General features: G+C 48.9%; 11 protein-coding genes across 11 annotated transcripts; 4 read left to right on the top strand and 7 right to left on the bottom strand.

The window, feature by feature from the left end:
• Positions 1-503: 503 nt before the first annotated feature.
• N7446_006613 (DUF3824 domain-containing protein) lies at positions 504-3,633 on the bottom strand (the record flags this gene model as incomplete). Its single annotated transcript, XM_058515360.1, has 4 exons — positions 504-1,356; positions 1,418-1,685; positions 1,712-1,812; positions 1,875-3,633. The coding sequence occupies 4 exons, from the start codon at positions 3,631-3,633 to the stop codon at positions 887-889; spliced, it is 2,598 nt and encodes an 865-aa protein (XP_058372538.1). The 3' UTR covers positions 504-886.
• A 1,879-nt stretch (positions 3,634-5,512) lies between these two features.
• On the bottom strand, positions 5,513-5,950 carry N7446_006612 (uncharacterized protein; the record flags this gene model as incomplete). Its single annotated transcript, XM_058515359.1, has 1 exon — positions 5,513-5,950. One exon carries the CDS (start codon positions 5,948-5,950, stop codon positions 5,513-5,515), a length of 438 nt encoding a protein of 145 aa, XP_058372537.1.
• Positions 5,951-6,025: 75 nt separating this feature from the next.
• On the bottom strand, positions 6,026-7,499 carry N7446_006611 (fungal specific transcription factor domain-containing protein; the record flags this gene model as incomplete). Its single annotated transcript, XM_058515358.1, has 3 exons — positions 6,026-7,033; positions 7,093-7,309; positions 7,372-7,499. 3 exons carry the CDS (start codon positions 7,497-7,499, stop codon positions 6,026-6,028), a joined length of 1,353 nt encoding a protein of 450 aa, XP_058372536.1.
• Positions 7,500-8,497: 998 nt separating this feature from the next.
• Positions 8,498-9,182, top strand: N7446_006610 (uncharacterized protein; the record flags this gene model as incomplete). The annotated part of the gene is made up of 2 exons (XM_058515357.1): positions 8,498-8,746; positions 8,793-9,182. 2 exons carry the CDS (start codon positions 8,498-8,500, stop codon positions 9,180-9,182), a joined length of 639 nt encoding a protein of 212 aa, XP_058372535.1.
• An 84-nt stretch (positions 9,183-9,266) lies between these two features.
• N7446_006609 (uncharacterized protein) lies at positions 9,267-9,968 on the top strand (the record flags this gene model as incomplete). The annotated part of the gene is made up of 1 exon (XM_058515356.1): positions 9,267-9,968. One exon carries the CDS (start codon positions 9,267-9,269, stop codon positions 9,966-9,968), a length of 702 nt encoding a protein of 233 aa, XP_058372534.1.
• A 2,452-nt stretch (positions 9,969-12,420) lies between these two features.
• Positions 12,421-13,383, bottom strand: N7446_006608 (NmrA/HSCARG family protein; the record flags this gene model as incomplete). The annotated part of the gene is made up of 2 exons (XM_058515355.1): positions 12,421-13,071; positions 13,132-13,383. The coding sequence occupies 2 exons, from the start codon at positions 13,381-13,383 to the stop codon at positions 12,421-12,423; spliced, it is 903 nt and encodes a 300-aa protein (XP_058372533.1).
• A 459-nt stretch (positions 13,384-13,842) lies between these two features.
• N7446_006607 (phosphoesterase superfamily protein) lies at positions 13,843-15,273 on the bottom strand (the record flags this gene model as incomplete). Its single annotated transcript, XM_058515354.1, has 2 exons — positions 13,843-14,649; positions 14,707-15,273. The coding sequence occupies 2 exons, from the start codon at positions 15,271-15,273 to the stop codon at positions 13,843-13,845; spliced, it is 1,374 nt and encodes a 457-aa protein (XP_058372532.1).
• A 1,062-nt stretch (positions 15,274-16,335) lies between these two features.
• Positions 16,336-17,180, bottom strand: N7446_006606 (SDR family NAD(P)-dependent oxidoreductase; the record flags this gene model as incomplete). Its single annotated transcript, XM_058515353.1, has 2 exons — positions 16,336-17,014; positions 17,116-17,180. The coding sequence occupies 2 exons, from the start codon at positions 17,178-17,180 to the stop codon at positions 16,336-16,338; spliced, it is 744 nt and encodes a 247-aa protein (XP_058372531.1).
• A 290-nt stretch (positions 17,181-17,470) lies between these two features.
• On the top strand, positions 17,471-18,358 carry N7446_006605 (uncharacterized protein; the record flags this gene model as incomplete). Its single annotated transcript, XM_058515352.1, has 1 exon — positions 17,471-18,358. One exon carries the CDS (start codon positions 17,471-17,473, stop codon positions 18,356-18,358), a length of 888 nt encoding a protein of 295 aa, XP_058372530.1.
• A 464-nt stretch (positions 18,359-18,822) lies between these two features.
• Positions 18,823-19,398, top strand: N7446_006604 (GNAT family N-acetyltransferase; the record flags this gene model as incomplete). Its single annotated transcript, XM_058515351.1, has 1 exon — positions 18,823-19,398. One exon carries the CDS (start codon positions 18,823-18,825, stop codon positions 19,396-19,398), a length of 576 nt encoding a protein of 191 aa, XP_058372529.1.
• A 235-nt stretch (positions 19,399-19,633) lies between these two features.
• N7446_006603 (Zn(II)2Cys6 transcription factor) lies at positions 19,634-21,952 on the bottom strand (the record flags this gene model as incomplete). Its single annotated transcript, XM_058515350.1, has 3 exons — positions 19,634-20,009; positions 20,073-21,256; positions 21,305-21,952. The coding sequence occupies 3 exons, from the start codon at positions 21,950-21,952 to the stop codon at positions 19,634-19,636; spliced, it is 2,208 nt and encodes a 735-aa protein (XP_058372528.1).
• Positions 21,953-22,660: the final 708 nt, after the last annotated feature.

The raw sequence follows: 22,660 nt of genomic DNA, 5'->3' as shown, positions 1-22,660 counted from the left end.
ATTATCATCGGGATACTTTTCGAGTGCTGTTGTCGTGTCGTGTCTTGAAGAAGCACACCTTGTACCTATACTGTGTATTTTGTTTTCCTTGGCTCTTCGCTGATCTCGGACTCGCCTTTTTGTGCCTCTTTGTATGTCGTGGCCTCATTGGATTCAGGTAATTATTTCCTTAGCCTCGATTATTGAAATACGAGAGCGTTGGACTGGCTGTTCGTGTTGTACAAAATACTCCCCCTGTGTCTTTATTCTTTTGCTCATTGCCTACTAGACTTTTATGAATGAATGATATGACCTTCAAATGAGAGAATGGTGCCCGCTACAGTAGAAATTCAACGTCGACAGAGCAGAGCGTTTCCTTCCCTTCCACATAGACGTCAAGGCAACCATCACTATCTAGCTGTGCATTTAGAAAGCAAGTCAAGGGCTTGCGAGGACGAAGACATAGTAGTCCCGATCTCCACCTTGACCGCAAATAACATACGGAAGATGTATCATTTAAAGGTGTTCATATAACATTGGGGAGTAAAAATGATAACAAAAATCATTGAACTATCTGAGCATCTGAGCACGTAGAAGTCATAAATCATAATAATGGGCATAAGTACCATCCATAACCAAGATGAATGAGTACATCAAAAGAAAACAAGAACTGCAAATAGATAATAATGTACCAAGGAAATGGAAATCAAGGAGTACAAGGGACGTAGAGGCATAAAAGAGAATCAAAGCACAAGATTCGCCTGAAGCTAGTGAAAGGGGAAGGGCACGAGGGGGAAGAGGGGAAGGGGAACAGCAACCAAGGAGACTCAGGGAACTGGGAATAAAAAAGAATATCCTGCAGGAAGTCATTGATTTTCGAGCCAGCGAATTTGAGTCAAACCCAGGATCAGAAAAGAACCTTGCTGAAGCGATTTACCAGATCCTCGAACTTCTCAAGAGCAGGATCACGCTCTTGAATGAGACGACCGTGGGAATCAAAGCGGTCAGGTAAATCCTCAGTTGAGTCAGAGTCCGGTTCAGAGGCCTTATCTTTGCCATGGGTAGAGTGCCGGTGATCATGATGGCGAGAAGAATGAGAATCCTGGTGATGACCTAAAGAACGGGAACCAGAGGTAGGGCCATGACGAGACACGGGCGAATGAGGAACAGATGAAGAGCGACGTCGATGATGGTGGCGATGGGATTTGCCACCTCTTTGCGAATCAGGGCCAACGGTATCATTACTATCATCCGTCTCGTAACCCTTGTCAGGCGTCAAGTCAAACGCAACAGACTTCGAGCTTGAAGCCTGCGCCGGCTGACTATTCGACCTAGACCGAGCTGAAGAAGGGGGATACGGATTATGGCTCTTTAGACCTAGAAGAATAAAAGGTTAACATGGTTTCTATTGTGTCGGTGGATCAGCCCAGTCCAGGACTTGGGCTTGGACCCTTGAGTTCACAGAACCCACCATCGTGCACGGTGTTCTTATTAGAGGAGGGAGGGCTCACATTTTCATCTGCCCTACGTGGTCGAGGAGCGTAAGTTTCTGGCCCCATTCCGGGGCCTGGTGGTACCGCGCCATAGCTGTAAGGCTGGGGCTGGGGTGCAGCACCAGGCGGGGGAGGGTAATCAGCTGGGTGATAGGGTGCAGGGGTCGTGTTCAAGTTATGAGTTGAGTCGCCCGGCGGCGGGGGAAGTAGTTGCTGTTCGGGTAGTAGTGGGGGTCGACGCCCATGGGCGGTGCCTGGGCTCCGGCGTGGGGCGAAGGCGGGTAGGGCTCGGGGTCATAGGATTCCTCGTAAGGATCGCGGTTGGGATCGTGGTCGTACCCTAGTACACCACTAGTCAGGGTGAATATTTCTCAGTGGCATCATGGGGGATTAGAGACTTACGGGAGTGTTCACGCTCTTTGGACTTCTCGCGGTCCTTGCGCTGTGAGTACTTGTGGGCTGCATAGCCAAGTCCTGTAGCACCGAGGGCGGCCGATGCAATATCGCGCGAGCGGCTGCGGTGCTTCTTGCTGCGGTGGCGGCGGTGCTCCCTATCAGAGCCGTCGGAGCTGCTGTAGCGGCCACCACGGCTGCGACTGCGGCTTCGGCTATGGCGACGTGGAGCATACGCCTCGTGTCCGTCGGAGTAGTACGGTGCGCCAGGGCTGGCAGGTGCACCATAGTAGTGCTCAGCGGGGATGCTGCCTGCGACTGGGTGATTTCCATATTCGATCAGGCCGGCTGAGTCCCTAGCAGGGTCTGGGAAAGACTCGGAGGGGGCACGGCTGCGGGATCTGGAGCGATGGCGGCCACGGCTCACACCATCTTTCTTATCCTTCTCGCCTTTCTTCTTTTCGTAGAGACCGGTGGCTGCAGCGGTGGCTAGACCGGCAGCCGCGATTGGGAGGGCTTGTCTGAGCCTGCTGCGGGAACGGGAACGCTCGCCCTTGCGAGAGCGGGAGTGGCTTCGGACTTTCTCGACAAGCCCTGCGACAGCTGCACCAGCCAAACCCGCGCCAGCCATGTGCTTCCGGCGCTCTGACATGCTACGCTCGGAGGCATCTTTGCCATCTTTAACGGAACGACCTCTGCTGGCAGCACGAGAACGGGAGCGAGTGCGGGATCGGCTCTTGCGGCCGTTGTTTGACTTGCTGCGTAATGCAGCTACACCGGCAGCCACAGCAGCGGCACCAACACCCAACTCAAGAAGGGTTTTGGCACGAGAGTGTGAGTGAGAGCGGCTGCGGCTCCGGCTGTGATGACGACCACGGCTGTGGCGGCTGTGATGGTGGGACGAACGCTCATCGTCAAAGGAGTGCGAGCGGTGACGACTCTTACTGCGGCGGTAGTAGTCGCGTGCATGCGATGCAGCGTTGACAGCCACTGCACCGAGAGCACCAGCACCAAGAGTCTTACCAAGACGGCTGGCGCCGTCGCTGACTTCTTCACCGTCTCGCTTGCGGTGGCTGCGGATCAATTCTGCTGCTCCGGCACCAACCAATGCACCTTCTGCGAGGTGACGGCGGTGGTGAGGGTGGTCGTCATAGTCGCGGGTCTCTTTGCGAATATAGACCATGCTGTCATCGCTGCTGTAGTCTTGGTCGCGATCACCACGGCGGTGGCTTGCCTGGGAAATGGAGTCTCCTGGGCTCAGCTCGCGACGAGAACGACGGTCATCGTACTCGCGGACTCGACGATGTCTGTGGTAGTAGTACGGATCCTCATCGGCTTCCGAGCGGCGCACAACATTGTAGTCGGATTCGCGAGGAGAGTATGGATCACGGGCTTGACGAATGAGCACACGTTCTCGAATGGCATGAAAAGTATGGGGCTTCACTCGCTCCTGGGGGTCCATGGGGTCTCGAAGGGTATGGTGGGCATGTAGAAGGGTATCGCTTGGGTGTAGGGACTCACGTTCATAGAAATCTCGATCAAAGCGGCGAGCGGGTGGTTCGTAGTCCACTTCTCGCTCGTACCGCGAAATAGTCATGGGTTCACTGCGATCGGCCTTGCGACGAATGACAAGCTCGCGCTCGCCGGCATAGTCGTCGTGTCGCGACATGAAGTCTCGACGGTCGTCCTCGGCTGGAATGACGTAACGTTTGATGGAGACAGGGCGGGAATCGTCCCAATCTCTTTCACGGCTGTAGGTGTACGACATAGGACGCAATGGCAAATGAGAGAAATGTGACGGAGAAGAGAAGGGAAGAACCGAGGGAAGTTGTAAGAAAGCCAAAGCCGAGAAAAAGTGAGATGCAATGCAGGAAATTGAGGGGGCGGCAGGGCAGGGAAGTGGGGTGTTGCAGAGAGGCTGTGATCGACTAGTGACGATCTTTCTGGAAGCCTGATTGGTAACAGTCGCACCAAATGAGAGACACGGAAACTTCAGTCGGGCGTCAAGTCGTAGGGCAGAGAAAGCGGAGCCTTGCGACTCAGCCTCAGAGGATCAGCGTGCAAGACTGAGATGGCAAATCAGAAGTGATAGACAAATAGAGAAGATGGAGAGATGAAGAGATGGAAAAGGAAGCCGAGGAGAGAAGGCAAAGATAAGGCAGTTACCACGTGAGGCTCTGAGCAGTTTGCCCGGGTGTGGCGAAACACGAAGTGTTGAGGCTTAGAGAGATGAGACGAGGCAGAGATGAGAGGGGAGAGATGAAAAGAGAGAGAACGAGCGGAGAGACGAGGTTGAATGTTTGTTTACTGGGATGTTTGGTTCCTCCCGTTCTCATCCATGGAACCAGTGGCTATGCTTGATCATCTATACTCGGGTACTATACCTCGTACAGAACATCTTTGTTCTGCGCCTGTCATTCTTCTTACTCCTGCAGAGACTAGTTGAGATCGGCGCTAACTGCTACATGGTCAGGAGGCCAAGTTTCATTCTAGTTTCAGTAATGATAGGGCACCATAATAAATTAAGTGCGATCCATGCATAGATTAATCTCGGTCTCCAGTGTAGGGCTAGGTAGCCAAATTATTGATTCGGGACTAGACTTGTCCCACGAGGCGTCCATGTGTTGACATCATAGGGAACATAGGGAACAAAGACAAATATTCCACCCCGGACCACATATACCCTGCATTTACCCTCGATATCGCCCCCTGGGATTTACATCTATCACATCATTGACGGGGATATGAGGGCGACATCCGCGAGCGCCCCGGTCTTTGTCTCTGCCCGCATGACGTCAATACTAGTCGCGGGGCATTCTAGCGTTCTCGGCACTTGGACTTCGCCACCAAAGTGAACCTTCCGGGCAAAAGGCTGAATGCACAAAAAGGTGGCCATGGCATATTTATTCTTGACAAAAGGTACAACCAAGAGACTGCCAAGAAAGCACTGTAAGGCAACAATAGCTCGCTTCGAAAAAAATCTAGTGGCATTAATAGATAAGTCTGGGCCATTTCAGGATTGATGACTATTGGGTCAAACCCTTTGCTTTCAAGCATTCTTTCAAACTTTTATCAGGTGCTCCAAATTTAATCCGTAGCCTTAAACTTCTTCTTTTAGCCCTTTTCTTTGCCTCTATTTTGACTTTGGTACGGGTTCTTTCTGGTAATACTCTTGCTACCTATCCTCACCTCTACTCCGTACATTTCCTAAACGGGATACCCTCTCGGCTACTTCTTACCTCCGAAGGAGGGCTGGATACCGGTGATTGTTTCATAAATGTCTGGAACAAGTCCTCGCTCGCAGAGACTTTCTGTTTCTAGTTGGCGACAGGCTGTGATTCATTACTAGAAGGGTTATAACTGATTTTTTTGTTTTGAACGTTCGAGTGTACCTAGTTGGGGACTCAACAGACATTAGTAATGACCAATACAAGGTTCTGCAGAAGCCTTCACCAGTTTCATTACACATGTTCGTCCACGAATGATTACCTCGGACACAATCGGGTCCCGTTATATACGACGGATTTCTAGGCAGATCACATCGGTAACTTTCACCCGGAACATCAACATGAAGTTGGCTAATTGCGCATGCCGAGAAGCACGAGAGAAATATTCCAAACATCTAGTAATCATACATGCACTTGGTCTCAGGATAACAACTTAAAAGAAGGATCAGGATCCAGAAAGCCAGTCCAGACCGGACTGTTCCGGAACTGCATCCAACTCGAGATTGTATGCTCCCCGAATCCCAGAGAAACCGAATAAGGCAGGTTTTCCTGAACAGGGGGCTCTCGCTTATGTTGCAGCTTCTTAGTCTCTCGTGACGCAGCTGTGCGCTGCATGAGCCGGTCCAGAGGCTTGTGAAGAACGGCATCAGTGTGTGGGATACCCCGCTGCCATAACTCATACATTTTACTGACGATGTCCCACGCGTGGTCGGTGTCGGGATTCAGAGGATGGAAACACAGTTCGGAAAGGATAAAAGCGACATACCATTCCTTGTAGCTTTGACATAGCCAGCTCCATTGTGATGTGGCTTCGTTTGTCTGCAGGAGATAGGCAAATTGTACGATTTCGACTGCCATCTTGAAAACACGATCGTCGTGACTGGAAATTGTCCCATACAGATCTGTGGATGACTGTAAATGAGCTGCCAGCCATTATTTCGAGAGCTGGAGTCGGACTATGGTCGCCGACGCCCAATGGATTGGAATATTAAGGTTGAAATGATCCAGATATTCTCTATGGAGGTCCTTTCCCAGATTTGTGACGAAGGACTCTCGGGCATGTGAAGACACCTTGGGATTTTGATTCATCGAATGACATGGCCAATACAAATTGGGCATGATCTGGGAGTTCATAATGCAGAGTGAGTTATCAGTGAAGCCGGACTTAGGCATTGGCAGATTTGGCATGTGCAAAATAAGGTCGTCGTCCACATTAGTCGGAAACTGTGTGTCAAACATCCCAGGTCTGATCTGAGTATCGACATCTTGATCTCGGGAAGATAACATATCCAATAGGCAGATATGCCACCATAACCGACGACGAATCGCGGTTTCGAAGGGCGGCAATGCAAAGTTCTGTCCATCGCGGTGAATCCCTTGCGCCTGCGCAACACGTATAACAACCGCTGACTCGGCCCATACAAGACGAATGTCACCGCCCACTCGATAACAAAGCAAGAACAGAACAGCACCTTGAAAAACGGATATATTCTGGCACTTTATGAAGTTGGCGTGACGAAGTCCCTGGCTCACTGCTCTTTTGCAGTCCTGGATGGCTGTATCGTGGTCGACATCGAGTATGGAATGACAAAGATGAGCTCTCATGCTGGCCACAGCAGCATAGTAAACGCAAAACAGCAATACCTCGTCTGGGTGAGTCATATCGACGCCCGCACTGGCGTATTGGACAATCTGAGATATGGTATCTTGGTGAACGATGGTGATCAACGGTGCCACATTCTCTTGATATAATTTCCATAATGCCTTGATTCTCGCCGCTTGGGAATAATGACAGCGGAAAGATTCAAAAGACCAGCCGTAGTAGGATTTATCACCTCCGAAAAGCCCGCCCTGGGGTAGAACGGTGGAACTCGAGTTCGCATTGGGTGAGCAATCTTCCTCATTTGAGTCACTCTCGATAATGTCACGAAGTTCAGATATCTGTCGAGCAATTAATCATCGTTCGTTGCCATGCCATTCCCGCGATATGCATCTCCTACCTTTTCTCCAAGAGTCACAGAAACTTCATCACTAACGTACCGACTCTTGCCCTCTTTTAGAACCAGTAGCTCCGTCTTCTTTGCTAGGTTCGAAGGGCCATCCAAGTCTGATGTAGGATTGACATCTGAGCCGCAAGGTGACCGGTGCGTTGAGCGAAGCTGTGAGACCTCTTCCTCGAGATCCTTTAAGCGTGCAAGTAACTCGCTAATTGGTGGCCTGTTTAATGTTCGGCGTGCTCTTTTGGGCCCTGGAAAGGCGCATTCCACTTCGGCCTTCACGCATGCACCGCAGGGATATGTTCTATCACATCGCACTTTTTTGTGTTGCAACGCGAACAGCTGCGCTTGTTGAATTCGACACGAGATGAGGTGACCTGGGGTGTTTTGTTTTCGGGGTTATCAGACATATTCCAATCACCCTTGAAGCTGAATGGAAATATGAAGGTTGAAGGGTTTCGTAGCCTCCCTACTCGCCGGATCTGAATCCAATTGAGGAGTTTTTTGCTGAACTCAAAGGCTTCATAAGACGCAATTGGTGCTACTACGCAGATGATCCTGACCGAGAATTTGGGTCCTTCCTTGAACGGTGTATCAACCAAGTCGGCGGACGACAAGACAGTGCCAGAGGCCACTTTCGGCACGCAGGCCTGACCGTTGATCCTTGAGGCACCAGAACCTATTTCTTACAATATCCATAAGAGATTGAGGGAATGGGAAGAAAGAGCAGAGGAATTGCCATGGTATGTCCTTTTCTGGCACCAAGGATCACTCAGGAGCATATACCACAAGTGAGAGCAAAGGCGTTTGTACCACGCATACATAGTTCTTACTGTAGCCTCCGGCGAAGGCCCTGTGCGTGATACATTACTCAATACAACCATTTGATCTCAACAGGTTACAGGGCCGCTCGAAATCAGCTTCACCTTTTCCTTTCTTTTCTGAAATTTATTCTGAAACACACTAGACCCCCTATGATCTAGTCTGTTTTGAGATCCTGAAATGTTTTGTCACTATAGATTACGCGGATGGCGGGGTTGTAACTTTCCTGAAACATAGATACAATCGTTACGCTACGGTTAACTGTGAGGTTCACTTCGGTCAGAGCTTTAGTATACCGTGGCAGCTTTACATATGATAGCGCTTAAGTTCACGTGTATACCTCATGAGTAGTGTAAATGAAAATATACATCATCTCTCAAGGCAAATACAGGGTATAAGATCAAAGCAGGTAATTTTTTCTGTCTCTAATCAGATCACCTGCCGCAGTCTACTTCTCAGTCCTGTGGCTTATTGAGGCTTTACCGAATTAGGAAGGTTTGGACGCCACGATGGGAGCCTAGGGCTAAGCGAAACATGTCCCCTTTCGACACATCAATTTGCGAATTCTACCTGTGACTACGCCTAGATGTCACGCCTTCTCAATCTGCCCAGCGAACTGCTCACTCGCACATTTTTTAATGTGGATCGTTCATCATTAAAGTCGCTGCGCCAATCCTGCCGTTTCATATCACAGCCGGCCACCGATCAGCTCTTCAGGACCGTGCACCTGCAGCCCAGCGAGACAAGCCAAAATGCATTACAAGAGATTTTGAACAATCCCAGTCTACGTCGGATTCCGCGAAAGATCTACATAGACACCGTGGACGAGAGTCTTGTACGATTATCTTAATCCAGCTCCAAGCAACAACTAATGCGCACAGAATTATGATGAAGAAGAAGAGCAAAAATGGCCCCAAGGCTGGGACAATCTTGTTCCGCAAGTGAAAGAATTGCCTCGGCTGAACGCCGCCGTTCTGTGCTTCGATAAGGGGTTTACTTCAGACAGCAGGGATCGGGATTACCTCCATTATACGGACTTCCCCCAGACGCCTCAATTTCGCTTCCACGCAATGCATAAGCTCTTCTCTCTTCTCGAATCCTTACGGCACCCAATCCAAGATCTTGGTATTCGCAACCTACAAGCGGATAACCCCAAAGATCCGAAAACACTTGCGAAAATGGGAAAGGTCCTGTCGGGCCTACTGTCCCTTCGCCTAAGCATTACCAGCGAGACAAATGACGCCGCTCCTGAGCATGATCTCGAGGTATAACCCACCCCATCCTCCATCGAGATGCTTTTTCTAAACATATCAGTATCCGGAAATCCGCAAGTTTTTCAAAGAGTTGCCCAGCACATGGCTGAGTCCCGCTTCTTCTTCCTCCAACATCTCTCGCTCTGCTCGCGTGAATACTCGGGCTTTTACCCTCACCTGGATCTCTCCAATCTGTTCTTTCCACGCCTGAAGACGCTATCACTAGGAAACTTCTGTTTCTTCCATGATGGCCAAATCGACTGGATTCTAAAGCATGGCGACACCCTCGAGGAAATCTACTTCGATGACTGCGCCATCCTCTACGACTTTGGTATGATGGAAGAGAATGTGGACGCCTGTGCTTTACCTAGGGACACTTTGGTGCGCCGCGAGGGCGATGAGTCTTTGTATGGTTCGTTCGAGAAGCGATGGCACCATATTTTTGATCTATTTGCAGAGAAACTGCCAAAACTGCGACACTTTCGAATCGGCCGTAGTAATTGGTACCCGGATATTCCATTTGAGCAGGAGAGGGATATCAAGGTCGGGCTGTATTATAATCGGTATATGTGCTGCTATGATGGATATGGCCCTTCGCCTTATATGGAAGGTGAGGATCCCGAAGAACTCGCAAACCTTGAGAATGCGTGGAGACCGTCACCAGAATGTGACGATGAGGATCGCGCGGCACTGCGGAAACTATTGGCAAAGCTTGGGCATTCTGTCCAGGAAAGTTATTCGAATAGACACTCTGGTGGTCATATAGTGGATCTTGTTCAGAGGAGATACGGATCCGCAGAGTGATACAGTATCTATGGATTGCAATCACTTGGGTAAAAGAGCCTCCACCTAGGCAGGGCTTCCAAGGTTGGAAATTATGCAGACGGTTTCTAAGTCGGCTGGGGGTAAGTGGCATTTGCTAAGTGATTGCTCAACATTTAAAATGATGTTACATATGAGAAAGCAGGAATATATACCTCCAGGGCTATCTACGCAATATCCTTCATCCTTCAAATGCTGGTGAATCGACACCTAGGACTAGACGTAGACCACCTGGTTATCCCCTGACACCATGATTGATTGATCCAGATATTGTAAGGTTCCATTTCTAATGGGCAATTCATGACTTGGACTGGAGCCACCCCGGGGTCGCAGGAAATTTAGCTTGCGTAGGGCTGTCAATAAAGAGGTTCTTGATCAGAATCCACATTTTAAAACTTCTTCAACATCTCTGGCTTTGCAAATAGAAGACTCCTGTGGAGCTGTGGAGGATGAGATGTTGGTAGAGGAAGCGAATTCGAATTCTGGCCAAATAACCACTGACAAAGCGGATTTCCCTTTTGTTTGCTTTGTTTGCAGGATCAACGTTCGTTGAGACCATACAAGCTCATCACGGAATCCTTAAGGGTATCATCGGATACGTTTGATGCGAGCCACTCACCGTATTCTTTGACAGCTAGATCTTTGAACCCGGGGATGTTCAATGGACTTATAGCTCTCAGCTCTGCTGTGGCATCAGCCGGGGTCGTCGAGGCCGATCCAGTAGGGTGGGATGGGTGAACATTGATGTTGATAGGTTGATAAGGCCCTCCATCTCCAAGAACGTTACCGCCTCTACGTTTTTCCTTCTCCTGCCTCTGTTGTTCCTCCATATAGAGCTCATCTCGGATCTCATCCGGGACGTCTTTATGCGTCTCAAGGGTACCGCTCTTTTCGACGAAGGTAACCAAACGCCTGAGAGTTTGCGTACGGAGTCGATAATGCCTTTTCCCCATTGGGTCTAGCCAACAGTAGGGACCCAACTGGCATGCACCCGAACCGCATTTCATCAAGTCATATACACGGCGCCAAATTGATTGTTAGCCGTCTGTATTTTCTTCGGCGTCAAGCTAGGCATCCCGATCGTCAAGCATTCTTTTTGTGACGGAAGATTTACCTCTCTTCTCCCCTTTTCGTCCAGCGGATGGCGAAGTGCAATCCTCTATATTGAAACTAACCCTTAACGTGAGTCTCTTTCCACGACAGAAATAACCCGACCACATTCGTAACTGTTTCTCGATAGGAGCCTAGACAATTTCGGTCTTATTAAAGCGCTTGGTCAAATCACGTTAGGAACGATCATTGACTGCTACGACAATCGCTATGTCGTCGATCCTAACTCTCTTGTTGCGGCTAACCTTCTCTCCTAGGACAGTTTGTAGCTTTTTTTCCAAAAATAACCGCTAGTATACGCTCGGGGCCAATACTAGGTCTTCTTCCGTATCCTTTACCACGGCGTTATTGTTAAGAGCGACACGCTATTCTATAAAGTAGTGGATACAGCTCGGCGGATCCTCGTCGTAGATCTTGTCCGCATCCTATTCAGATTCCTAGAGCAGAGGTATATTGTTCGGTTGAAATCGGCCTGCGACGTTGGGCAGTTCTTCGAGCGAGATCGAAGGGGAGGGACTACACTCGGACTGTGTAGCATAAGGGCTCCGAAAGTTTCCTAGTGTAGGGGCATATTGTGAATCATTTTCCCATGGTTCAAGCTCCTAGGGTTGAGACATATAACCATCGTGGTACGAGGTGCAGTTCATATTTACAGTCGATCAAGGTCCTAGAAGTCTGTCAGCATAGGTGGGTGATACCAATTATGGCAGACGCCTAATAACGATAGAAATCGACGAAATGGAGCAAGAGCCATGAGAAGTACCAACGAGAACCATATTAGCCTACCGGGTTAGTCTTCTACAGCAGTAAACTGAAGTACAGCTCTCGTAATGTACAGTAAGATGTAGATGAAGATGAAGACTACAGGGAGAGGAAGAAATGGAATGGGCGTGGATCAAGCCAGGTTACCAGATGTCCCCCACCCCTTCCAGATTTCACCCCTAGAACTTTCCATGGGAAAATACGGTAATTTACCATGGTTTCAGGGGATATTACAGCCCAGTACGTTAAATCCGACAATACTCCTAGACAGTGTTAATTTCTAATTAACCTCGTTTCGGGTACGGGCCGAGAAACAAGACGTGTGTGTCGGGGGGGGGAAACTGTCTTCGAATTCTACTGTATAACGATATTGGTCTTTAGTTTCCTTCTCGTCTGGTGGTCAGATAAACCACAGACATAGTCCTGAATACTTTTATACTCGAACGATTAATATTAACATGTTGTACAGACTAGTAACTCTGACAAAAAGAAAAGCACCTTGCAACTCCTAATCCCAGCTTTCTTCCCTCAGCCCAATTAATCAAAAATTACAAAATTTCGTTCAACGAGTCTCAAACTGACTCTCCGTCTTCAACCAAGTCCCAAAGTCCTTCAAACCAGGATTCAAATCTTTCAAAGCCGGAATATCAGCCCCGTATCCGTCGTCATGGAACCATTTAAACATAACACCAAACTCCTTAACAGTAGCCATCATCAACCAAACCGGCAGCCTGAAGGTAGTAGGAACCTTCTTGCCAGTCGACCGCTCAAAGATCTCCGACATCTGATCATACGTCAATTCATCCCCTGCAAGCGAAAGCGCATGATTCTTCGAAGCTTCCGGATTCATGAATGCGGAAGCAGCGAAGAATCCAATGTCGCTCGTCGCGATAAGTTGTAGCGGTTTGCCCTTGAGTGTCATTTTCCACGCGGTTGTGAATACCTTGCCGAAGTAATTGTTTGTGAAGTTCTCGTAAAAAGCGACAGGTCGGAGAATCGTCCATTCCATGCCTGTGCCTTTTGCTTTCTCTTTCAGATGCTCCTCGATCTCGTGTTTGTAGATGAAATGGGGGACGGGGGTAGGGTTGCTGTCGGATTTCTCGCCGCCACGGTCGACAGAGCTGTACACGAAGAATTTGACGCCTTGCTTGATAGACTCATCTACTAGCGCGGTTCCTTGACGTCTTTCATCGTCGTTTCGGGGGGTGGCGCTCTGATTTTGATGGTTAGTGGGTTCATGGTATGTGCATAGTTCTCAGAATAAGTCACTCACTTGAACACTGAATACACCCCAAACTGGCTCTGAAGTTTTGCGCTTTACATTTTCGAAAATTGCAGCGGGATCATCAAGGTTTCCCTGGATAAGTGTGATATTGGATGATTTCTGCGCGACCTTCTTTGCCGAAGCCGAGTTGACATCCCTAGTCACAGCGAGGATCTTAAAACTGGCATCTTTTTCAATGAGATTGTTAATCACAGAGCCTCCTTGTTTGCCTGTTGCACCGGTGATGAGAAGGGTGGCCATTGTTGCAGATGTAGAAGCCGGCCATGAGGTTCAGTTCAAGGGTAGAAAAGACTATATTCTGATAAACTTGCAAGTATTGGAGCTAAGTGGCCTTTTAAATATTCTTTTGAACACTATTCCAAAGTGATTGATAAAGGTTCGGCCCTTTCGTGGCCATAAACGCGACGTTTGTCATGCGGTGGCGGCTCGGGTTTAGTTTCAACCCCGAATTTGTTATATATGACGTCATCATATCAGACAATCGCTATTGATGTTAATTCCGTGGAATAAAGTGCCGCAAGCTTGTCAACATCATAGACTAAAGCTATGATATATTAGACTCATATCCAAATAGTTATTAAATTGGGATATTCCTATGTCACAAGCTTGATCTATATTTCCATTGAAGACTGTTTCCTCTATTAACATGGCGAGATTGTAGATATCCAAATCAACTGGCTCATCCCACTGCATCTTACATTAAATCTTAGCCCTGAAGGCTTTGGGCTCCGGCAACTGAGCAGGAGTATCGTCACGCTTCTTTTTCTCAATGAGATGCTCGAATGAAGCAGCACCGCCAACACGAGGAGTGAAAGGCTCGAAATCCCAGAGATAACCAAGAGTACGCAGGATAGAAGAAGCCGAGTAAGAAACAACATCTCCCTCCGAGTTAGTACCCTTCTGCTCAACTTGGCCCTTGGCAATCCACGGCGAGATAAGCAGAGTGGGAATACGACCACCGAGACGATTAAAGGTGAAAGTGTACGACTCGCCATTAGGCGCCGTCTCGGTGTAAGTCAGGTCATCAGGCCTGGGAGCCAGAGGGGGCGGGACGTGGTCGTGGAAACCACCGGTCTCATCGAAGGTCAGGATGAAGAGGGTCTCGTCCCACTGGGGGCTGGCGCGGAGTGCGTCGTAGACATTCTTGATAAAGGTTTCTCCGTCGGAGATCAGGCCTGTTGGGTGCATGGAGCTTGTTCCTTGTCCGCAGCAGGAGGGGTCGACGAAGGAGAACTCGGGCAGGGTGCCTGCTGCGGCATCGGCGTAGAAGTTTGTCAGTGGCTGGACCTTGTCAGTGTTGTTGCTGGTGAAAGTCCAGTCGAAGAAGAAGGCGTCGACCATGTCGGTGCTTGTGTAGTAGTTCTTCCAGGTGTGGTTGGTTTCTGAGAGTTGCTGGAAGATTGAGCGCTGGGTTAGTCCGTGGACATCAGAGTTGAAGGCATCGTCGTTGGTGCCATGGCCGGCTGATGTTCCGGACAGGACATAGGCGCGGTTGGGGTTGGTGGGCTGGTTTATGTTAGTTTGTTATATATGGATAGATAATGGGGTTTGATAAGCACTTACACCGGGGTGATCAGAGTGCCAGTGATTGAAGGTGAGGTAGTTCTGGACCAGAGTGGTCAAGACTGGCACCTCATCCTCGGTGTAATAGTTGAGGACTTGCTTAGCAAGTTCAGTCTTGTTTACATCGTCACCATAGCGACGCAGCTGCTCATGCACGAAGCCCCGTTGAGAAGGGGTGAGCTTGCCCTGAGCGATGTCGGCATTGTTCGGAGAGAAAGTGCCATAGAATTCGATGTTGTTGCCGGTCACCGAGTGAGCAGGATCATCCAGAATTGAGTCAAAGTCCTTAGCGGAACTGCAGACCTCGCCAGAAGAGGCGTCCGTCAGGTTGTATGGGTTACAGAAGGGACCGTTGTTGATGGGGTTCTCCAGTCCCTTGATAGTCTGACCACCGAGCAGGTTGTCCACAGAGCGGTTCTCCATCTCCAGGATGACAACATTCTTAATCTTGCTCTTCAGGTTGCTGATAGAAGCCGAAGAATGAGCTCGGGAGTTGTGAGCCTTGGGGGGAGCAGCGGAGACTGCGGCCGCGAGGGACAGTAGACCGAGAAGGGCAGCGAGATTCATGTTGAATCAGTGAGACAATGTCCAAGACCTGTGCTTGATTCCTCAGACTATATCTCAATGCCGGAATTGGCGTTGTTTTTATACGTTCCTGCTCGGCCAGTCGCATTTTCTCCAGAATCCCCGACATTCCTCAGAACAACGAATCTCCCAACACCCCCTCCCACGTGTTGCTCTAGATCCCATCGGCTCGGTCAAGTTGCATTGAAGCATGGGAATGAGAATGGCCTCCAGCTGCGGGGATATCAATTAATTGGTCCTCCGACAAGGCCAGCCATCTGTCCAGCATGAATAACGTTGGTACGAAAGGCATCCGATTGGCGACTACCACTCCTGTCGGGACCTGCATTGTACCGACTGCCCATACCCAGAAGATGATTGGGCAATGTGAGAGGGATAGACAGGTACACCCATCCTGTAGAAGATGCAACATCGTGTTCCACGGGGTGTTTCCGACCACGCCAAGCATTCGCCTCGACAGCCACAGTAAGGGGGTGTGAAGAATGAAGCGAGAAACCTCTTCAAATCAGATCGTGAGGTTGTTGCACGAGCAATGCTGGCTTGCAGCAAGCTAAGCTATTTCTGTGTTTGGCCCACTTCGTGCCTTGTGGAATTCTCCATGAAGCGCGGAGTGACAACACGTCGGTAAAAAGGCCGGGCTTGTCGGGATGAACCGCGACTTCCAGAAAGCCGCAGAAGAAGTGTCGATCATCGCGAAAGGTGGTATTTGGTCTATAAAGAGGTAAGCTTGGAGAGTTGAGTCGCCAGTGCGCAAAATCGTGGTTTAGGGGCGGGCGGTGATTGGCTGGAGGATATAGGCCATAACAACGTTTGTGGAAGTAGCATTCGGTGCGATATAAATGTTGTACAGGTGCACAATTGAAGAGAATTGTAGGTGCCAAGATTGAGCTGTGGTGAAATTATGTTATGCTCCGTTTACTAAGCATAGCCTTCTTAAGTGTAGGGATACTGAAAGGCATCCGTATATGTACCATTCAACTGTGTAAGGGCATATGTCGACGATTACATACATCGCTTAATGCACGCTCAGATCGCTGGCTATAATCACTTCGCTCCACCGTCAACTTCCACCACACTTCCATTTACATAGCTTGCCGCATCACTCATCAAGAACAAGACAACACTAACTACTTCTTCCATAGTTCCAATCCTCTCCATCGCACTCGCCTGCTTCCCCACAGCTTTGACAGCGTCGTCACCCTGCTTCACCGCAATATTCGTCGGTGTGTGTACATGCCCAGGTGCCACCACATTTACACGAATTTGCTTCGGGCCCAACTCCAGTGCCATGGACTTTGAAAATCCAACGATGCCAAACTTGGAGGCATTGTAAATTGCCCATCCCGCCATAGCACGGGATCCAGCAATGGATGAAACATTGACAATTGATGATCCAACTTTCAGATGAGGAATGATGGCTCGAGTCATCAGGTAAGTACCCTTCACATTCGTGTCGACGATTTTATTCCAGTATTCGTCCGTCGTTTCGGTCAATGGGTATGCTGTCGGATTCACACCGGCACAATTGAACAGATGGCTGACTGTCCCGAACTCTCGGGCAATTGACTCGACGGTTTTCGCTACATCGCACGATGATGTCACATCTAGCTTGAAGACATGGTGTTTGCCTTCAGCAAGATCGAAGGATTCCAGACCCTTCACATTTAGATCGCACAGCGCCAGTCGAGCATTGCTGGCTGACAATGCCTTGGCAGTGGCCAATCTTGCAGGACATTAGCCTACATATACATTATACAGTGGCGATGAGACACAAAATAATGGATAAGAACCGAAAGGAATAACAAGACGTCAACTGGTGCTTACCCAATTCCACTTGCGGCACCGGTGATCACGATGATCTTCCCCGAAAAGTCATATGAAGTCGCCATTATAGTATAAGATGCAAATATGACAAGATGTGATTCTATGTGCTTTCAAATCCAATAGTTTGTCAGTACATCGGGATAATTAAATGTCTCCGAGACGTGGCGGGGTTTGATCACTCTGATTATTAATGACGTGATTTCCAAGCCTCGGGGTTTGGTACACTTCACTTCTTCATATATTGTACTGTTCTTTGGCATTCTCTAATTCGACTCACTTTGAAATACACATGAGCAAATTCCTTTCTCTATTCTCGCGAAGCAGTCGTCTTTTCTCCACACAAAGCTTGCCCAGGATGACGACAGCAGCGTTCAACTACATGGACCCGTCTTCATATGACCCCAATGCAACAGAGGCATTCAAAAAGCCCTGGAGCAAAGTCGACGGGCCCGGACAATCCTACAAGCTCACCAGCTACCAGCGTTCCGTGGAGAATATCCGAGGCCGCGAGGCTGAATTCTCCATAGATAACGCGGGGTTCGCCGTGTACAACCAACCAGCAAAAGAGGCTGCTTTCACAGACGAGACCGAAGTAAAGAAGGGATACTATAGCGAAGTAGAAGATCTCCTTCGAAAGAAGCTTCCAGGAGTGAAAAAAGTCGTCATTTTCGACCATACCATCAGACGCCGAACTCCAGGATCAGCACGTGCCCCGGTCCAGCAGGTACACGTCGACCAAACTCCCCGCGCTGCAGAAGTGCGTGTGCGTCGTCATGTACCAGAAAATGAAGCGGAAGAGCTGTTGAAGGGTCGATATCAAATTATCAATGTCTGGCGACCGATCCAGCACCCTGCGTCTGATTTCCCTCTGGCTGTTATTGATTGGCGGAGTACCGATCCTTCTGACTATGTGAAAGTTGACCTCTTATATCCGAAGGGAGAGGAATCCAGAGAAGTGGCGCCTAATCCTGAGTCAGCATTTTCGACAGATGGATATGAGGTCAAGGGAGAGACATATGGTGTGGCTCCGAATGATAACCATCGATTCTTCTATGCCAAGGATATGACGCCTGAGGAGGTTATGTTTATTAAGTGCTTTGATTCGCGGAGCCAAATGATGACTGGTGGGAAGACGGATATCGCTCATGCTACGTGCCATACTGCTTTCGTTGATCCGCAGACCCCAGCGGGAGCCCCCGGGCGGCAGAGCATTGAGGTTAGATGCTTGGTCTTTTATGAGTAAAGTGATTTTGATCATCTACATGTATATGATTACGGATAATGTCGTTTAATAATATCTTTTGCATTGTGATTGTTCTATTCCTTCTGTGGTATCTATGCATGCCTCAACTCGGCCGAGAAAGTTGCGATCCAAAAACATACACTATCGTCAAGCTTCTTATAATGAGTCAAGTCATAACTTAGCTCATTCGATGCAGTTACGGAGATGCCCGTGTAGATGCGGATCCACCCCACAAATTCGACTCGGGCCGCTTCTGAGTCATTGGATAAATGCTGCACCGGTGGGCTCCTGAGCATATAAACCGCAAGCATTCCGATACCATACGGAGGAAAATATATTGAAATATCTTTGAGTCTCTCTCCAATTCAAACTAGATAGTTCAAGGCGTCTGAATAATGTAAGTACCGTCATCGGCTATTACTCTCAAAACCCCCTTCATCTAACACCATCTATAGCCATTCAAGATGGGAACTACCGAGTCATCCCAACATAAAACCTGGGCAAAAGAACCATATATCATCTCAACCGACCCATCACTAATCCCAATCTCAACACTAAACACCTGGTTCGCAACCGAAGAAGTCTACTGGGCCAAACCCATGCCCGAAGACGCCATGCGAGCAACACTACAAAATTCCCTCTGTTTTGGCTTGTACCACTGTCCAAACAAAGATGCAAATGAAACAAAAGACCCCAAAGCCGAAAATTTGGAGTTCATCGGTATTGCAAGATGCATCACAGACACCACAACATTCATCTACCTAACAGACGTCTTCATTCTACCCACGTATCAGGGCAGTGGACTCGGCAAATGGCTTGTGAGCTGCGTGCAAGAAATCATTGAGACTATGCCGTATTTGAGGAGGTCGCTTTTGTTCACGGGCGATTGGAAACGCTCTGTGCCGTTTTATGAGAGAATTATGGGTGTTGATGTGGTTGAATGTAGGCCGCCGGCTGGTGGCCGGGATGGGAAGGGGTTGGCTGTTATGATGAGGAAGTTTAGGGGACATCCTGATTTTGTAGAGGATTCTTTAACTTAGATGGTGTCGTTACACTATTCACTTGGGAATTTGGAATGTCCTTTATCAGCTATTAGAATTAGGTATTCATTGGTTTCTTTTGAAATGCAGAGGAAATAATAATTATGCAACATTCTTTATATAGAAGATTAATGAAAAGAACCATTTCTATCTCATCAGTTCATAGCGCACATGACTCATGACCAACATTATAACCTTGAAAATGAAGCAAGTCAACTGCCCGTCAAATCATCCGCTAAGGCTTAGGACCATACCCATATCCCCCAACGACAGAGCCCAACGCATCCCACGGTACAGAGGTAGGACCAATCCAATTCTGCGGATGAAGCTGGGCGCCAAAACTAGAATGCATGATTGGTTCACTGGATGATGATACCACTGTCGGTACTGGAGATCCAGAGTTCGAGTGCGGGTGTGGTTGGGAGAGGACGTAAGTATCTTGCATCGTGACCACCGGGGATAGATTTGACATGGTGGATATCGGTGTTGAGACTGCATTGAGGAGGGGATTGTGGATTTGAACGGGAGTCTGGGCCTGGGCCTGGAGGTGGATTTGGGAGTGGGATTGGAAGTGAGATTTTTGATCGTTGTATTTTGTGCTCGCGACGTCGCTAGTTTGTGTGTTAGTCGCTTTTCCTTGTGAAATCATGGTAGAAAGCTTTCGTGGAACATACAGAATTTGTCGAAGAACGGGTACAGCTTTGCTGCAGAAGACACTGCGGACTGAGAGCGAAGCGAATGAGTCGAGTGCTTGGTCGAGAATCTCTTTCATCTCTTCGTACTCAGCCAGGCTCTCTGGAACGAGGAGCATTACTGCTAGTGCTACTGCAGCATGAAAAGCGTGGAAGCTTCCTAGGCCACTGGTGTACCATTTGTATGGTTTGAACTGAGGGGACTCGAGGAGAGCCTGGAATATAGCCAGTGAGGCTTTTGCAGACGCGATGCATTTGGCCCTTGAGACGCATGTTTCGGGTGTGATTTCTCCCTGGATATAGCGGCATAAACTCGGGCGGAATAGAAGGAGGAGGAGCTGGTGGATTTGGCTATAAAGGATGTGGAGGTTTGCCTGGTGGTGAATGGGCAGAGGCTCGGAGTCGAGTTGGTAGCGGGCGTCGCACATTTCTCGTACGGATATTAGTTCCGCTTCGAGATTAGATACTGTAAAGCGGGAGGCGTGGGGATAGGTGAATATTGACTCGGTGATTTTTGATGTGATTTTGTAGAGGCGGTAATTAAACAGAAGGTAGGTCATTTGCGTTGGGCGAGAGGTAGAAGGTGAGGGTGCAGATCTATGGTTGGATCCGGTTAAAAGGTCGACGTCGTCGATGTCGGCGGGCATTTTCACGTCTTGTGTTAACTTTTGCTGATCAAGGCTACCAAATGATGTGTTTTGGATGGTGTAAAGCATCATCAATCCGGCCCAGACCCGTCGTCGTTCTTCGCGCTCGATTGGACCTAGGGCAAATCGCTCTGGATCGAGGTGACAGCCCATCGAAATGGCAACATGCTGTGTAAATCCGAGCAATGTCCATACTGGGAGACCTCGATGAAGTCTTGCGTAGCATATGAGCACTAAGGCTTGTAGGGAGTTGATAGAATGACGAGACACGACTCCATCTGCAGCTAGACATCGCAGTGAAGCAGACCGATATCGTGCTGATAGTGCTTTGATATTTCGGCTGACTGTTCTCTCGCGCCCGAGATCTGCTAATAGGGGATGATCATCGTCAAGGGCGCTGACAGCTATGGCAAGAATAGCAAATAGCAGAGCCAGCCACGACGTTGAAACACTGCTAGGGTCATGGCAGAATTGCTGATATTCTGCCTCAAATGTCAAGTCATGAAGAATATGAAAGACCTATCAATCTGTTAGCCAGTACTAGCCAACCTCCTCCAAATCACATACCGTAGAAAAAACCTGAAAATAGACATCTTTCAGCGTATCACAGTACCTCCCAGGCGGAAGAACCCCAAGCAACTCGGTCCTCGAAACACTTCCATTCCTCACTAACGGGATCTGCAGATCATCATCATCATCTGCAATCTCCGAATCCAAACTTCTCAAACACTCCGCAGCGGGGCTCTTCGCAACAATCGACTCCCACCGAGAAGCAATAGGCACATAACGGACATGGCCGGAAGGCGAGGTATGCAAAGAGCCCACATTACCCAGCATGGGACCTAACGAGTCCCATGTCTCGAATCCAGGACCAATATCAGACTCGGAGAAACTGCCAGTAGCACTCGTCCCACCCAGTGGCGAAACCGCGCCACCGGTGGGCGTTCCAACTTGGGAAGCCATCTGTTTCTGAAGCAAGGCTTCCAGGTTCCTGATTCGAGCCAGTAGCTCACTTTGCACTGCGCTGTCGCCTGGTGAGGATTGCTCAGCTGACAAACGGGGCTGGCCGAGGTAGATGCAGTCTTCGGCGCCGAGGCCACGGCGTACGCAGGTTTGACAGGGTCTGCCATCGCGCGAACACCGGATCTTTCTCATTCGGCAGGCTTGGCAACTAATAGGGAGGCGTTTGCCTGTTGACCGGGATGATGAGGCCATATGGTTGAGTGGGTAGTATAGACCAGACTTGATGGGAGAAATGCCGCACAATGCGCTTTTTTTGGGTGGAACGGTGGAGTGCGGAGATGTTCAAGGACACATGGACCAGTTTTGACTTCAAAGGAAAAGTTGTTCAGGAAACAGGTACTCCGCGATACACGTTGTGGACCGATGGTTTGTTGAGTTCAATTGGGGCCCATCGACTTCCAGATATCGCGGAGGGATAAAACAAGGCCAAAACCTAGTGGGCCAGGGGAAGATAACGTTTTAAAAAAGTCTAGTTGAAGAGTAATGCTATTCTATATATTTTCGGATTTATAATAATAAAATATAATCATCAGGGGGCAACTCTTTTCCCAATGTTTAGCGGACAGCTGAAGGCCGCATAATCCTTTGCCCCAATCTTCAAGCGGACCAAACAAGAAAGCCAAGAGAAACAATAAATGAAAATAATGAATTAGGATATAGTAGACTATGACATAGGACAGCATAGCTTAGGCAGTAACGATGCATGGCACTTCTAGAAGGGAGCGAAATGTTCTCCGGATGGGTCCTTGCGGATCTCTGTTTCAGCGTGGAGTCCCACTTCAGATGAGACTATGCAGAATGAGGTATTTAGTGGAAACTCTGTGAATTGTTTAGTCTTAGAAGGTTTGCTGGGATTGGCTTTAATTCACTGCATCCATGGATTGCATGTTGCTTGGGCCC

The sequence above is a fragment of the Penicillium canescens genome, assembly GCF_028828765.1.
Source record: "Penicillium canescens strain IBT 15451 chromosome Unknown utg000004l_segment0_segment0, whole genome shotgun sequence".
Classification (NCBI taxonomy): Eukaryota; Fungi; Ascomycota; class Eurotiomycetes; order Eurotiales; family Aspergillaceae; genus Penicillium; species Penicillium canescens.
Note: the sequence above shows the minus strand (reverse complement) of the source record. Positions and strands in the feature narration are given on the sequence as shown.